The sequence below is a fragment of the Apaloderma vittatum genome, unplaced genomic scaffold (assembly GCF_000703405.1).
Source record: "Apaloderma vittatum isolate BGI_N311 unplaced genomic scaffold, ASM70340v1 scaffold649, whole genome shotgun sequence".
Lineage (NCBI taxonomy): Eukaryota > Metazoa > Chordata > Aves > Trogoniformes > Trogonidae > Apaloderma > Apaloderma vittatum.
The window spans coordinates 11,009-26,788 of NW_009735538.1; the positions used below are offsets into that span (position 1 = coordinate 11,009).

General features: G+C 33.9%; 1 protein-coding gene across 1 annotated transcript; it reads left to right on the forward strand.

The window, feature by feature from the left end:
- Positions 1–679: 679 nt before the first annotated feature.
- On the forward strand, positions 680–15,466 carry LRCH2 (leucine-rich repeats and calponin homology (CH) domain containing 2; the record flags this gene model as incomplete). The annotated part of the gene is made up of 11 exons (XM_009876601.1): positions 680–824; positions 3,316–3,442; positions 5,765–5,870; positions 5,963–6,099; positions 6,321–6,454; positions 7,720–7,807; positions 8,997–9,108; positions 9,411–9,508; positions 9,629–9,696; positions 10,118–10,222; positions 15,398–15,466. Coding segments are annotated over 11 exons (1,189 nt in total), but the record flags the coding sequence as incomplete, so codon positions are not given.
- Positions 15,467–15,780: the final 314 nt, after the last annotated feature.

Consider the following 15,780-nt stretch of genomic DNA (forward strand, 5'->3'; position numbering starts at 1 on the left):
CTTTCTGGTCTTAGGCTAGGCTAAATTGCATCCTTATTTTTATCGCTAAATGCATTTGATATTGGTTTTTGCAACTTTATTCTCTTTTTAGCTAAGCTATAAATGTGTAACTGGGGAATGTCTCAATTACTATGTTTGCAGTAAAGAATATTTTTTAGATGAGAACTGTAGTTCTTGAGCAAAATAAATATGTAAGTTTCTTCTGCAAGCTTGGCTTTATTGTAGGTATTTTGTGCAATGAGATTGGATTCTAATGTACCCCTCGAACAGGAAAATTGTTTACTGTGTTTGTATCTTGACTTATTGTTGTGTCTAGAATTGGAGGAAAAACCCCAACAGTTGTACAGGACAAAGACACATAGAGACAATCATAATTTATATTCAATTACATTTTAAATATTCTTAATTCTGTAGTAGTTAATATATTTTTTTTAATTCCAGTCACTTTTATATTTTCTGTTACAATTGCATATCAAACAGTAGTCTTTTGGTATTTTAAGTCTCTTTTGTGTATTAATCATATGCAGTAGCATCTGGTAAAAATGAATTATTTTACACTTCTTGCAACACCTTAATTTTTAGGAGCATGACAAGAATAACAGTGGGTACTTTTATCTCCTCTTACTGCAGGGAAATTTTTGACTGAAACAGGCTTTTTCTTGTTTTCTTTTGCTTCTAGATCTTTCAAAGAACAGGTTTACTGAGATTCCTCCTGATATCTGGCTGTTTGCACCACTGGAAACTTTAAATTTGTATCACAACTGCATCAAATCCATTCCAGAGTCTATTAAAAACCTGCAAATGCTTACCTACCTTAATATTAGGTAAGTAATGACTGTTACTTCTGGTCTTTCTATAACTTACCTCATTGGAGAGGTGGCATTCTACTTCATCAGGTCATTTAATGCCCTTGTATTCTCATTTTAGTCCAGATAGATACAATTATTGTATTTTTTGCCTTACCCTTGCTGTTGCGCCAGCAGTGTTTGCTTCTTCTGTGGGAAGGAATTGACTGTATTACAAAATTTCAGTTAGTAAACTATGGTAGCTGAGCAGAAGAAGAGTTTTCAGAGATTTCTCCTTTTTTAATGTTACGCAGACAAAACTTAGAAACTACCTGTGTAAAGAAAATTACAACTCTTGAGCAGGAGGCCCTACTCATTTTGCACGTTTACATCCATTGCTGTGTTGCTGTTCTTAAACTTGGAAAACATATGGTAGACCTTCTCAGAAGAGCAGAAGATGGGTGTGAGCTCTGGAAGGAAATGGAATCCAGAACCATTCCAAAAAGAGATGAGACCCTGTTTCCCGTAATATTCCTTGTTTCTTATATTGACTACATCAAGTCCAAACCAGTCATCTCAGCTGAGGGCTATTTAACATGTGGGATTTGACTCCAGAATTTATGTTGGAAAACAAAAAAAGTGAATTGAACCTTGCGAAAGAAAAAAGTAAAGAAAAACCAACAAAACACAAACAAAACCAACAAAAAATGCAAACCAAAACCAAACCAAAACAACAAACAACCAAGCACCACCAAACCTAAAGAACCCCTATGTCTTGAAATCTGCAAGTATCAAGTTTTTAAAGTGATCATTTAAGAGTTGTCTTTTCTGTGGAAGTTCTAAAGAGGGTTAATGATCAAACTGCAGTGTTTACTGAAATAAATTTGATCTGACTTTCTTCACAGAGCAGCAACAGCCCATTTCTCTGATGGTAATTGAGGTGCTGAATACAATTCTTTTCAGAGAAATAAAGCAGTGTGTAGTTCTAACAGGGTGTTGCATGTTATTTCAAGAGTCTACTCTTCTAGTCATCATTTGCCTTTCTGTGCTTTATCTTCATTTTTGTGCTAATGTCTGAGGACTGTTTTTGCAATGCGTGATCACACAGACATTATAGTAGCTGAAAAACTGGCTAAAATCCTGGCCTCCTAGTTTCAATATTTTATTACAGAAGAAAACCATATGATCTCAAATTCTAATTTTGTATTCAGTTGACTGAAGAAAGATATTGTGCAATTCATAGCAAAGTAGGCAACTCTTTAAAAAAGAAAAAAAAAAGGAAAATTTAAATGATGCAGGGAATGACAGTTTCATTGTCACATTTTAATAAACAATTAAAATAAGCTTACTTCCACATTATATTTTTGCTTGTCATGCTCTCCACCAAAAAAGTCTGCTATATGTGAAAATCTTCCTGAAATACAACATAAGACTTATGCATGCCTACATCAAAAACTTATTTGTAGTGTTTGCTTAGAAATAACAGAATGAATACATTACTTTTACAGAAGATACTGATTGAAGTTCTCTTTCATTTTATGGTTTAAAAGTGCAGGACTTCTTTGAAGCTGAAATGTTTCAAGGACATAGGTATATTTTTACTGGGTTTGCAGTCTTGTACAGTGTAGTTATGGAGAGAAATAATGTAAAAAGCTTTTTTTTTTTAATATGGAAATGTGCTCTGATACACATCAATTAAACAGTAAAAATTCTGGTGTTTTTTTTAATGTAGTGTGAACACAAATGTCAACACTGAAATTTTCTGGGTGTTTTTCCAAAATAGAAACGACCTCCACATAATTCTACCTAAAGTAACAGCAATTACTGATTTTTATTTATTTTATTTTTATATGTGGAATTACTTTCATACCACATCTGAACAAGCTGGCTTTCACTGGCTTTTTTAAATGTCTAAATAACTTATTAGAAAAACTATATATTTCTGGCAGTTACAGTCTGCAGTTGGTAGTTTTTCCAATATGGATTTAAATAAACTTGTTGGTAACAGTATGTTTCTTGTATACAGAGCAGATATATGTGTATGCAGTTGGAAAACAATATATACAAAAGAAGTAAATTTTAATGAAAGCCAAGTCATAAATAAATGCTAAGGGCTTTTTGGCTCAGGGGTGACATGACCACATGATGCAAGAAGCCATGGCCTTGTATGAAGTTCTGGTTTGCTGAGAATATGAAATTTATATTGTCAGATCAGGTGATCCTTCTGAAGATACTAGAAAGTAAGGTAAAAGTGAAGATTAAATAAATTGCTTTTTTAAAAAGATTTGTCTGTATGTTTTAGTATTAGACTGAGATATGTAGTACGTACTCATTTCACCAAGTGAGATGGGGACATAAAATTCACCTGAGAGAGACTTTATCTAGTAAGGAATTTATGGTGGAGATTGTAGTAGAGGGAGAACATCTTCTGGAACAGGAGAAAACTAATACACTGTATCTCAGACTCTCATTCAGGCTTAAAAAGAAGATTATAATCTAGCCTTGCTTTTTCATTTTTCTTTCTTTGAAGTCGAAATCTTTTATCAACATTGCCAAAATACCTGTTTGATCTTCCACTTAAAGTTCTGGTTGTCAGTAATAATAAGCTGGTCTCCATTCCAGAAGAAATTGGGAAGTTGAGAGATCTAATGGAGTTGGTAAGTACAATTGTGAACTACTGTATTAAGTAAACTTAAACTATAAGCAGTGTATTTACAGTATAATAAAAAGATAAATTAATATTTTTTTAATTGTAGAGCTATAAAATGTAAATTCATTTACTGTATTTTCTTATTTTTTGAGCTCAAATTATTGGTGTAATGCAGTGTTTCAAAAATCAGGTTAAACACAAGTCACTATGTTGGGCCAACTAAAGCTTAAGAGGCTCATAAATAAGAGTGCTCTTCAGATAATTTAATTTCATTCCCTATCTTATGTATTGTTACAAATAGTAATTTCTTTTTTTATTGACCTTAATTCTACAATTTTATGGATTTTTCTTACATGTTATCAGGAACTTTATTTTTAGTTGAGGATTTAATCTCTCTGCTGTCTACTCTTACACAGTTATGCCATTGTTTTGGTTTTGTTTGGCATTTCTTCTTTTTCCTCCCATTTCTGCTATTCCTTTATTTTGATTAAGGTGAACAGAATGATGTGTGATATTCACAATTTAGTTCTCTGTGCAACATGATTTTATCCTATGGGATATTAAAGGTTTGTGTTTTATCATCCATTACTTTCTCTGTATTTCGTAATATTCTGGAATTTTTCTGATCATTACTTTATGTTAAGCTTGTGTTTTGGAGATCTGTGCACAATTATTCACTTACTTGGCGCTTGGACTAGGTCTGATTTTTTTTTTTAAATTTATTTTTTTTCCCCAGTATATGTGATTTCTTTGATCATTGCAAGCAATCCTCATCCTGTTTACAGAGTAACTGTAAATGACCTGGAGATTTCTTTTAATACAACCTAATGTCTGAGCTATAAACCAAGATTCTTTTTTTTTAATTTACGTGTAATCATAGAATCATAGAATGGCCTAGGCTGGAAGGGACCTCAGAGATCGTTTTAATCCAACCTCCCTGCCATGGGTAGGGACGCCTCTCGACTAGATCAGGCAGCACATGGGGACTGAGCGGGAATCGAGCCCACAACCTTGGTGTTGTTATTGTTGTCAGAGATTTTCTGAATGACTGTGAGAGTTTCTAGTGTCCTCTTTGGTGAGAAATGCTTTATGTTCACTTTGATGTCATAAGATTTCAAGGTGCAATCGCTGCTATTGTTTATGGGACCTGAATGTTCTTCAGAATTGTAGTTGTGATATTTTTGTCTTACATTTCAAAATTGTCAAACCTAGAATGTGTGCTTCATGGTACAGATGGACATACTAGAGAGTTTCATTCCAGTACCTGTGTTCTACCTGTTTAGAACATAAGTAATATGTCATACAGAAGCACAGAACGTTAGGGATTGGAAGGGACCTTGAAAGACACATATACATTAAAAATAAAAGTTCACAACTAAACCATGTGCTAGAAACATACTTTGAGGAAGTGAATCCCATCTTAAATTTGGTGATGTGGAGAGAGACTAACTTTAAATAGAAACAAGAGTTTATCTCAAGCAACCTGTGCTCTCCAAGCATCCATCTGTGTGCAGGTGTTGAGGTTGCTAAAACTGATGAGCAGTGCTGAAGCTGGGGCTCGGGGAAAGCGTAGTGGAGAGGGAGGCTGCTTTCATCTGGCCTCTCGTTACTGACTCAGTTTGCCTTTAAAATCAGCTGCCAGTTGATCATTGGGTTAGGTATCTATCATTGTTACCTAATCTAGCAAGCTACTCTAAAGTCAGTTTTATTGAATTGGAAATAAAAAACCCGTTAGAAACAGTCTTAGATCAGTGTGATTGCTGACTCACTCTGGACTACATGAATGTTAAATTAGTGGCAGAAATAACTGTAGCCTGTGTTCACTTGGTGCGGCTTTGTCACCCTCTAGTGCTTGTATCCAAAAAGTTGATGAGCCTGCTATTGCTGTTTGTGAAGTTTTACTTGCATGCATTGTTTCAAGGTTTTTTAAGGAAGAATAAATTTTATAAAAGAAGGCAAATCAGTTTGCCAGCCAAGGAGTTTTCAACTGATACGGGAACTACACCAGGAACTTCTGATCCCTAGGCTTCAGTTTTGATCTTAAAACCAGTCTTTCATTATTAATGAAATTTTGAATTGAGCTTCTGAAATGCGAATCACTAAATACTTAAGAAACAGTGAGATCTATTATGGTACTTCTTTCCATTTTGGAAAAATCCAGATTGATTGTTGTTGGGTTTTGGTTGTGTTTTTTTTTGTTTTGTTTTGTTTTTTAGTAGTCGTATGCTTTATAGTAATTTTGATAGCAGGATTTGATTTATTTATTTATTTTTTGTTGCTTGATTTCATTTAAGATGCTCAGTCAATGTCTTAATTTCATCTTTCTTAGGATATCAGTTGCAATGAACTTCAGGTTCTTCCCCAGCAGATAGGAAAATTACAGTCACTTAGAGAGTTGAACATGAGAAGAAATAATCTCCATATGCTGCCAGATGGTAAGCTACTAGTCTTAATTTCTTTGGTGGAGGTAAATTAGGTAAAGTGTGAGAAGATCTCTGATTCTTTTCTTTTGTTTCCCCCAATGCAGAATTAGGAGACCTTCCCTTGGTGAAGCTGGATTTTTCTTGTAATAAAATTACAGAAATTCCAATTTGTTACAGGAAGTTACGTCACTTACAAGTTATAGTTTTGGATAACAATCCAATGCAGATACCACCAGCACAGGTTAGTATTACAGCGTTCTAGTTCAGAAAGTTTCATTAGGCCCTTAAGAAAGGGGAAACTGTTCCAAGTTATACACCGATCAGGTTTTGGTTTTTTTTTTTTTTTTAGCTGTATTTCTTCTAGTGGGAAATTGCGGGTTCAAACTCCGTGTAGAAAGTATTCGTCAGGGTGCAAGGTCAAAAGACGTGCTAAGGAATTACATTTTTGTTGTTTCCCAACAGATATGTTTAAAGGGTAAAGTACATATATTTAAATTCCTCAGCATTCAAGCGTGCCTCAGAATAGATAAAAAACCGGATTCTTTGGATCTTCCATCATTAGGTAAACGAATTCCTTCCCAGCCGCTTACAGACAGGTGGGTAGTGGGTTTTTTGGTTTATTTGACTTTGGGATTTACTGTTAAGGGATCTGTTTATTACAGATAATAGCTGTAATTTCAATACTTTAACTGTTCTTTTCTTAGGAGTCATAGTATTAAAAAAGCTTAATTGGCTCATCTGAGTTGCTATGAAAATTTTTTTTTGAACTTGCTAAAGATTTGGAAATCAGAACACAGATATATTTTAAATGTATTTATTGGAAAACTTGGCTATTTATTTCCCAAATAGATATGTCAAAATAATAGATGAGCAGTTCCCATAAATGTCTTGAATATAGAGTTGGTCTATTGGATGGAAAGTCAAGTCTGTTTCTCACAGATATATTAAGGGAACCTAACCTAATCATCAGTGAAGTACGATGGATGTTTTTATTAGGTTAGTCGGGGTCGAAAAGTGCAGAATGTTTTGTTAGACTGCAGTCTTGAGTGCTTAGAAAATACAACAGTATTTCCTTTTATCATCAGTTGACTTGTCATTGAAAACCATGTCACTTAACATGTCACTTGCAACTTTTGCCTCTCTGTGTTCAAGGCCAAAGGAAATATGAAAGTTATGAATAAAGCTTACACAGAACCATCCGGACCATTAGAGTCAATCTATGGTCTTGGTCTCAAGCAACTGTGCTGTAGGGAATTAGTCCACAGTGCCTGTAGATCATTTCTCAGTGCTCCTAAAAGCTGTGGTCTGCAGCCTTCACCTGCAACTAAAATGTATTGCAGAAGAACAAGGTCATGGGTATTACCACTGTACATCATATTTATTGTAGTAAGAATTTGTTCAATCAAGCTCCAGTGCACAACTGAAAGACACATCCTGCCGGTGCTGCCAATTTTATGTCTTCAAAGAACGTAAATTTAGCTTATAAATGTTCAGGAAGGGTTAAACCATTATAATATGACAGTCGATTAATGGAGTGTATGTTTGCTACTAGTAAAAAACCATGTCTGCCAGTAGAATTCAAGGAGCTGCATTTCTAAAAGTGTATAGATAGAGAACTGTAATTGGCTGTTTCCACCTTAAGTTTGCTTTTATACTTTTGTCTTGAACAGCTCTTGTAGGAGAGAGAGAATCTGTGAAATTAAAATATTTTTCTCTGCACTTGCACAAAAATTCTGTATCAGCAACTGTAGACGAGTATAGAGAATGTACTTTTCAAAGGGTGTTTATTCTCTTTTACAGAAGTTAAACTACTGTTTCTTTCATTCCTCTGTGTGTGATTGTGTTGTTTTTCTTAATGTAGCATGGAGGACTTTTATCCCAATAAAAATCATGGACCAGACTCCGGCATCGGAAGTGATAATGGGGATAAAAGATTGTCCACAACAGAAGTGAGTGATTTTTCACTGTTGAATTTGTGTAATTTCTGGTTTATAGAATTCTAATTTCCTGTGTATTTTGTATCGCTTGAGAAATACTTGATGAAGTTACCTTTAACGTTTTCTGAGTATCTGTATAGTTGAGTTTAAACCATTAGACTGCCAATATCAGACGAATCATTTACACAGTGCTTTGACTCTTCTGTTTAAGGCTCATTCCAGTCCAGATTTCATACATTTAAATCTGAATTCTGACCTAAGGAATTGTTTGGATCTTTTAATATGAAGTACATAATAACTTTTTACACAATGGACAATGTAATTGAAACTTTCTTTTCTTACTAAAGAGTTGAATGTGCTTAAGAAAAATGAAAGTTTATCTGGACTAAACTTGAGTGTTGTGTACGTTAATAATCCTCGTTGTTTAACTTTTAGTAAACTTAGGGATGTTCTGCTAGGTTAAAAGTGATGAGCAAAAATTCCTGCAAGTTACCTGTGTATTTGTAGAAATCTAGATTAAGGAGCTATGATTAGTAACAATAATGTCAAAGCTGAATAGGGTAGAACTCAAGACTTTTAAAACTTAAAGAGAATTATTACAACTGCAGTGATTGCTAGTGAGCAGCAGCGTTAGGAAACTGTAGAACAAGGAGTATTACTAGTCAGGGTTTGGGGCTTTTTTTGGTGTGTGTGTTTGGGGTTTTTTTTTTTGGTTCTGTGGTGTTTTTTATTGCATGTTTTTGGCTTGTTTTTTTTCCTAAAGAAAATTCCAAATTATTACAAGTAGTAAACTGATATTTTTTTTTAATTACTATTATTTATTTTTTTTACTCCAGTGGTCTAACAAGAGTCAAAGTGGTTGGTTGCAGATAAGAAAGTACCTAAGTACTATTTTCTTAACCCACTGACTGCACAGACTGGACCTCTTTGAACAAAATCTGTATTTCAACATTAGGTTGTATACTGAACAGTTGTCTGACATTTCTTAAACTATTATTCTTTTAAATCCCTTTCATTCCCTTGCAAAGAGACATCCACCCACAACAAAACCCCACCTGATTTGATCTTGTTTTTTTTGTTCTAGGAGCCATCCCTCATTATAGGGTCAGTTGCGCTATAATTTGTGAGTTCTTAGCAAATCATATAGTAATGCAATTTAATTTATATATAACTTCCGTATTAAATGTGATTGTCTTTGCAGCCGTCTGATGATGATACAATCAGCCTTCACTCCCAGGTATCAGAATCAACAAGGGAACAGACATTAAGGAATGACAATCATGTAATGGGAAATAAACTTGATCCACAGAAAGGTAATGATCTATTATGAATCTCATTTTAGGCAAAAAATACATTTGCTCAGATAATCTAAGAAAAATTGCACAAAATTGTATGATCACATGTTGGCATTGTATTTTCAGAAAACAGTGTAAAAATTGCAAATAGACAAGGCCAGAAAGAAAGAAAAAAGATTATTTATAGCTCAAGGAGACATGATTTCATTGTTTAATCTTTATCTGACATTTTTCATGAGTGCTTATGTCTCTCATGAATAACATTTGATTGAGAGAACAGTTTAATAACGTCTTTTTCATTCTTCATCAATCCTAATTAGACCAGGAGGTGTATGACTACATTGATCCAAATGCAGAAGAGGGAGCTGTTCCTGAGCAAGGAGATGTACACATTGGACCATTGCTGTCTTATATCAAGGTAGCTTGACAAAATAAAAACTGTTCAGTAGGCTTTTGATGTTTTTTTTTTTTTTTCAGTGTGTGTTTCATTTGTTTAAAAAAAATTCAAGTCTTAAGGTTATTTTTCCATCTGTGTAAGGAACGAGGAAAACATTCTGAGAAATCGCAGAAAATAGAACAGTGTGAGGACTGGGGAGCTGAAAAAAGGTAAGTTTTGATCTGGCTTTTGGGAAGATTTTGCTTACAGTGAGGGGTGAGGGTGGTTTTGTTTTAAGCTCCTTGCATATGGAGGAAAATACTCTCATAGTGAAGACAGAGTGCTGCATCTTGGACAGAATCATAGAATGGCCTAGGCTGGAAGGGACCTCAGAGATCATTTAATCCAACCTCCCTGTCATAGGCAGGGAGGCCCCTCAACTAGACCAGGCAACACATGGGGACCAAACGGGGATCCAACCCGCGGCCTTGCTGTTACCAGCACCATGCTCTAACCGACTGAGCTAACTGGCAGAAAATAAGCTAATATTAAAATATAAAATTAAAATAAGCTTTGTTATTGTCCAAAAATGTAGCCATTTGTGTCTTGCTTTAGTGAATTCAGGCAAGTTAGTAATTTTTAATTTTTCAGACTTCAGAAAGAACGGCTGCTGGCTGAAGATGATGATGAACTCAAAGAAGTGACTGACTTGAGAAAAATAGCGGCTCAGTTACTGCAGCAGGAACAAAAGCACAGGTATAACGATATTAGTTAACATAACTCTTTTTTTAACTGTTCTTTATCCTGCTATAACCAAAAACTCTTGATGCCTTATCATTTTGAGAACAGTTTTGTCAGACTATTAAAGTGACAGACTCTTTCAAGACATCTGTCCTGTGCTGCTTTTCACAAAATTGCTGTCTAGAAAAGCAGTGCTGTACCTGCCATGGAGAGGAAGAGATATGTTGAAAGTCTCTTGACTTCCTGGTTTGTTGTATGTTAACTTTTTTTACACTTTTTTTTCCAAAGCAGCATATTGAATTAGGCATGGTTAATGGTCATGTAAGTAGGCTATTGGTAACACGTTAAAATGACTTGGTCTTCGTTTGTATGAGTTCTGGAACCTGCTTACAGTTGGTTTTTGACAGGTTATTTTTACTCAAATGTGAGATAATTTAGGTGATACTTCCTCCATTCAGTCTGATGCAAAATAGAAATTTCTTATGGACCAAAGGCGCGATTTGTTCATATACTATTCTGTCAAATGACAGAGCATATATATGTTATATAGAAAGATAAATAGTTTGAACAGTGTAAGTTCGTACTGATGAACTACCTGAGTTTCTGCACTTCACATTGGGCATCGTAACAGAATTGTTCTTGAAAAGGAGCTGTAGAACAAGCAGCAGATTAAAGGAATGTAATAGAACAAGCTAACTGTGTAAAACGAAGAACAAGGGGAGAGTACCTGGAGTTGAACAGGATGTGGACAGACTAGGATAAACCTCTGGTTCCTTCACCAAGCAGGCAAATAACCAGTGAGGAACTTTGGCAGAGTAAGATCTTTCCTGAAATATAAAAGTTGTGATTAATTCATTAAATTGTGGTTCACTAACTAAAGTAGTTCATTACAGTCATTCATTATCCCACAGTAATGGATGTAAATGCATACCAACTTAAATACTGGTTGTGTTTCTTCTCAATTTCTCTGTAATTATGAGATTCTGCACTGCTGTTTTTCTTTAAAGGTAGTGAAGTTGAGAAGTTGATGACCTGCTTCTGTGAACTGCAGAGCTTTAAAAAAAAATCATAAGTGTTTTATGTTAGTTAAACATGATAGCAGTGCTGTGTCTTGTGTGTAAAAGAAAAATAGGTTTTACTTAAGACTCCATATAATGTATTTAAGAATTCATTGTTCACATTCGGAAAGGAAAAATAAGAATGAAATCTTAATACTAATACATTCTTTTTACATAGAGTATTTAAAAAAAATAAGAATGCTAAATTTTCTTGTACGTATTTATTAATAAAGAGATAATTGTATTTTTCTTATATTAGTTTTTATATGATGGTTATTGTAGATCTTGCATGGTCACGGTCTACACTGCATGTGGATCTTTAAGTTTTAAAATTTCCTAAACATCTAATTGTTTGAAATACCAAGCCACTCCTCTTCTGAAGTACTACAATTTAAATTTTAATTGTTGTATAATGTATCTTAGTGAGGTGATCTTGCTAACGGTTCTGCTTTGCTCTTGAATTGTTCAGACCTATGCAGTCTTAACAGTTAATTTTTACTGCTTAGTTTACTACTTATTTTGAAGCTTACTTATGTATCTTCAAGTAAACGATGGCAAAACCACATCTAATTACAAAATTTAGTCCTGATTTTGAATCCATAGTTTTATGAGTTTATAATTTCTTGCCATAAACAGGAATACGTATAGTATTTAGAAGTTTAATTGAAGATATTTCTGTGTTTGTTTGTGGACAATATGCTCGATCCTCAGAAAAGTGTGCAAGACAGAATAATTGCTTGCTAATTATATTTCTGTGTGTTCAGTGTGCCTTTTTGAAAAATATTATGCAGTCTTCTTTCTTTTTGCTTGCTATGCTAATGACCTCCCTGTCCTCTCTCATCAACCTGTCCTGCTTCCTTCCGCCTTTCGCTTTGATGTACATGAAATATGAATACAGACGAAGGCCATTAAGCTATAGAACTTCATTCAGTGAAAAACTCTTCCAGAGGACAAGGGCAGCAGGACGTGCATCAAGGTATAAAGTGTTTGTAGAGCTTCAGATTTTCAAAGTTGAAATGCGGACAAAAGAAACACTTTTGGCCATTTTTGGAACAAAAACTGAGTAAAGGGATTGAGTAAATTGATGATCTAAGATATTTTGTTACCAAAAATAGATTGCAGTACAATTATTTTTCTTTAAGGTGAAATACTATCTTAAGATTATATTTAATTAGGCAACACTCCAAAAAAGACTTAAATAAGTCAAAACCTAGAAGCATTATTTCACTTACTTCTGGCATGCTTTTTAAAAAAAATATATAGTACTTCAAGTATAGGCAAAAGTGTGGGTGTGGTGGTTTTTTTTAAATTTAAGGTATCTTAGTTTTAAAGTGATCATTTTCAAATTAGCATGACTACAGTGACAATTTGTTTTGCATTTGAGAGCCGTTAGGGAGGCATTTGCAGGTACACAAACCTCACAGGTAACAAGAAGTCTGGAATGGTCTGTGTATACTGTGTTGAGATATGTAGGTGATGAATCAAGTGATTTCAGACTCTATAACTTACTCAGGATATTCCTGGTCTTCAAAAGAAAATAGGATAGCTTAGATCAAATAAATCTTTATTAGTACCAAACTGTTTTGGTCTGCATCAAAGTCATTGACAGCAGTGACTTCCTAAAATTGTTTAAATACCTAAGAAAACAGATTTCGATTACAAAGCAGTGCCACATGTGAAGACAGTAGATTGCTCTTGAATTAGTTTAAAAATACGTTAGTTTTTTTTTCCTCACTGTAAAAGATTTCCAGTGTCTTTATATGCTTTATAGATAGCTAACTTTATATGCTTTAAAGATAGCTAACTCGAAAATAGTATTACCATCGTGCAGTTCCTTTGTGTCTGTTAATCATTGTTTGCTCAAAATATGAAAGTATAAGTAATAAGAAGAGATGTAGGAACCAGAACTAGGAACTTAATTGCAGTACTAACACAGATGTCTTATGCAAATTCTTATTTAGCAATTCAATATGACCATCAGTAATTGGCCCAATAATTGATGTGACTAATAAAGTAATTTTTTGATTTAATAAGTTGTAGTATGAATGGAAACAGCTACTGGAATCCCTGCACCATTAACACCACACTTCTGAATACGATCTACTTCTGCTTTAATATCGCATACTCATTTTTGCATTATATTTTCTGGAATACAGTTTAACACCGCTACGTTGATTTTTTTTTTTTAAATTTTATTTTTTATTCCCTCTTCCAGCTGAACACATTTTTTTTGACATGAATTCTTTAATCTGAAATTTAGTAAATTCAGTTTAATTTTCTTCACCATTTTTTCTTTAAGAAAACAGGAATTTCAACAGGAAATTTGTATTTCTTTGACTGGACTAGTAACTGCTGGCCTGACAAATACTGAACTCGCTGTTACTTCTCCATCAATAGTCTTCACTTTCTAAACAGGAATTTTCAAAAATGAGTTTGTGTTTTTGTTTTACAAAGTATAAAAATATACTTTATTTCTAATAAACCTAGTTTAAAATGAACTCAAACATTAATTCTATACATATTTCTTAGAAACAACATAGGTGAAAAGTGTGTTTGAATTAGCTTGAATAGTTTTTGCTTATTTAATATGAGTTCAGCAAAGAAATGGCTTGTTTTACATACAGTCATTGAATTTACACTGATAGTGTCAGTTTTGGTGCAAGTGTTGCATTAAACTGCTTCAGTGACTCAAATTTCTATTTTTTTAAAAACATGCTCTGTTGTAATGCTCAGGCCTTGCTGCAAAGTCTCTGGATTTCTCATTGCTTTCAGCTGAAGACGTAAGGCTAATTTAAATGGGGATTCTCTCTAAAAATTAATGTATCTTAAAATAACATGGTTTGATAACCTATGCTCTGAATAGTAGTTTTTTGTAACACTTCCTTCAGGCTATAGTATAAATTAATTCTGGAATGTACCCTCAAAATCAAGTTTCCAGAGACGAAACATAGAGAGCAGCAGATGCTGCAGCCTGAGTGCTGTTAACTCTGCTGGTTTACAGGCTTAACTTTTCATAATCCCATTAAATTGAGGTTCACACAGTGAGAGATTTAAACTAGAAATGAGATTACTGAGCTCAAATTTATAATAACCACAGAAGTATGACTGAAAAATCATCAGCCATTTAGAGTTAATGATCATACTGCCCTTTGTAATAATAATGAGATATAAAAAGGTGTCTACTGTTATACTTGTTTCCATCTAATAGTTGTTATTCTAATTCTTTCTGATGCTTAAGACATTCTAGTTCTCTATATAATTCGATGTAAATATACTTTATCATAGTTCTGCACATGAAGTCAGTGTTGAAATATAGTATTACTACCTCCAATAATTCAGAATTATGCATTCAAGTTACTGTTTAGCATGACATTTAACTTGAAAATGTTTAAGTGCTACTGATTCTTTCTGGGTTTTTTAACACTTTAAGCATCCACAGTAGCTATTAGCATCTTCGTTTGTGTGCATGTTTGGTACCTGTTTGTTCAAGATTAAAAAACATTTCTGTGTCTCTAGGTTTTGGCGCTTTTGACTGTTCACTGTTTAGAAAAAAGGAATTTCCATTGATTCATTTCAGCATTAGACTTTCCATTCAGTTTTTAGCCCGTGTTGTTCCATTTTTATCACCTGTTCTTTTTCCCCTACATTTCCTTTGTGCTTGCAGTGTTTCTTACCCAGGTAACTTCTTGCCTTGTGCTCAATCTTCGTAGAATTTCTTGTCTGCTTTAGGCTGACTACCTTATGTCTTCTAATTTTAGTGAACAGTGGGGCCTTTTCTGTTAAAGGCAGCATAACTTTACACAGGTGTGAGATCAGTTGAAATAGTATGTATCTTAGGGAGAAAAATAAGAGGAGACTTCTTTTTGGTTTGAGTTGTAAGTTTTACTTCCTTAAAATTCAGAACTTGAAATATTTCAAGAGGTGGAAACAATATTGTTGGTTTAAATGGAAGCAGGATTGGGCTTGGATTTCACATCTGTATATACATACATAATTTAATTTTATGAAAAATGCCACCTTAATGTTCAAAACTTTTTATTTGCAGGAAATGTTATACAGAGAAAGTAACATATGCTAAGAAAAACGTTTAACTGCAAAGTTGTTGAATAAATGCATATTTTTTTCTTTCTAGGCTTCTTAATCATTCAGTTTCAGTAAGCACAAGGAACAGGCCAAAGCAGCCAATGGAATCTGAAAAATGGTATTGATATACTTAAATTTATCACAGCTTTTAATATTTTATTAATTTAATTTTATATTTGTTCTGTATCGCTACTGCCATCTTCTGTCATGGTGGTTTTAGCTCAAGCTGAAATAGAAGCTGCACAAATAATCTGATCTTGAACTCCTTTCTTTCAGATTAAAAAAAAAATTGTTCTTTTGTACCTTTAGGAAAGCTGAGGTCATCTAGAAACTAATTTATGGACCTGATTATGGTAGCACTTCGCATTCCTAAAGATAGACATTCAGGGATGTTTTAGACATCCAGAGGGATCTGGACAGGCTGGATCACTG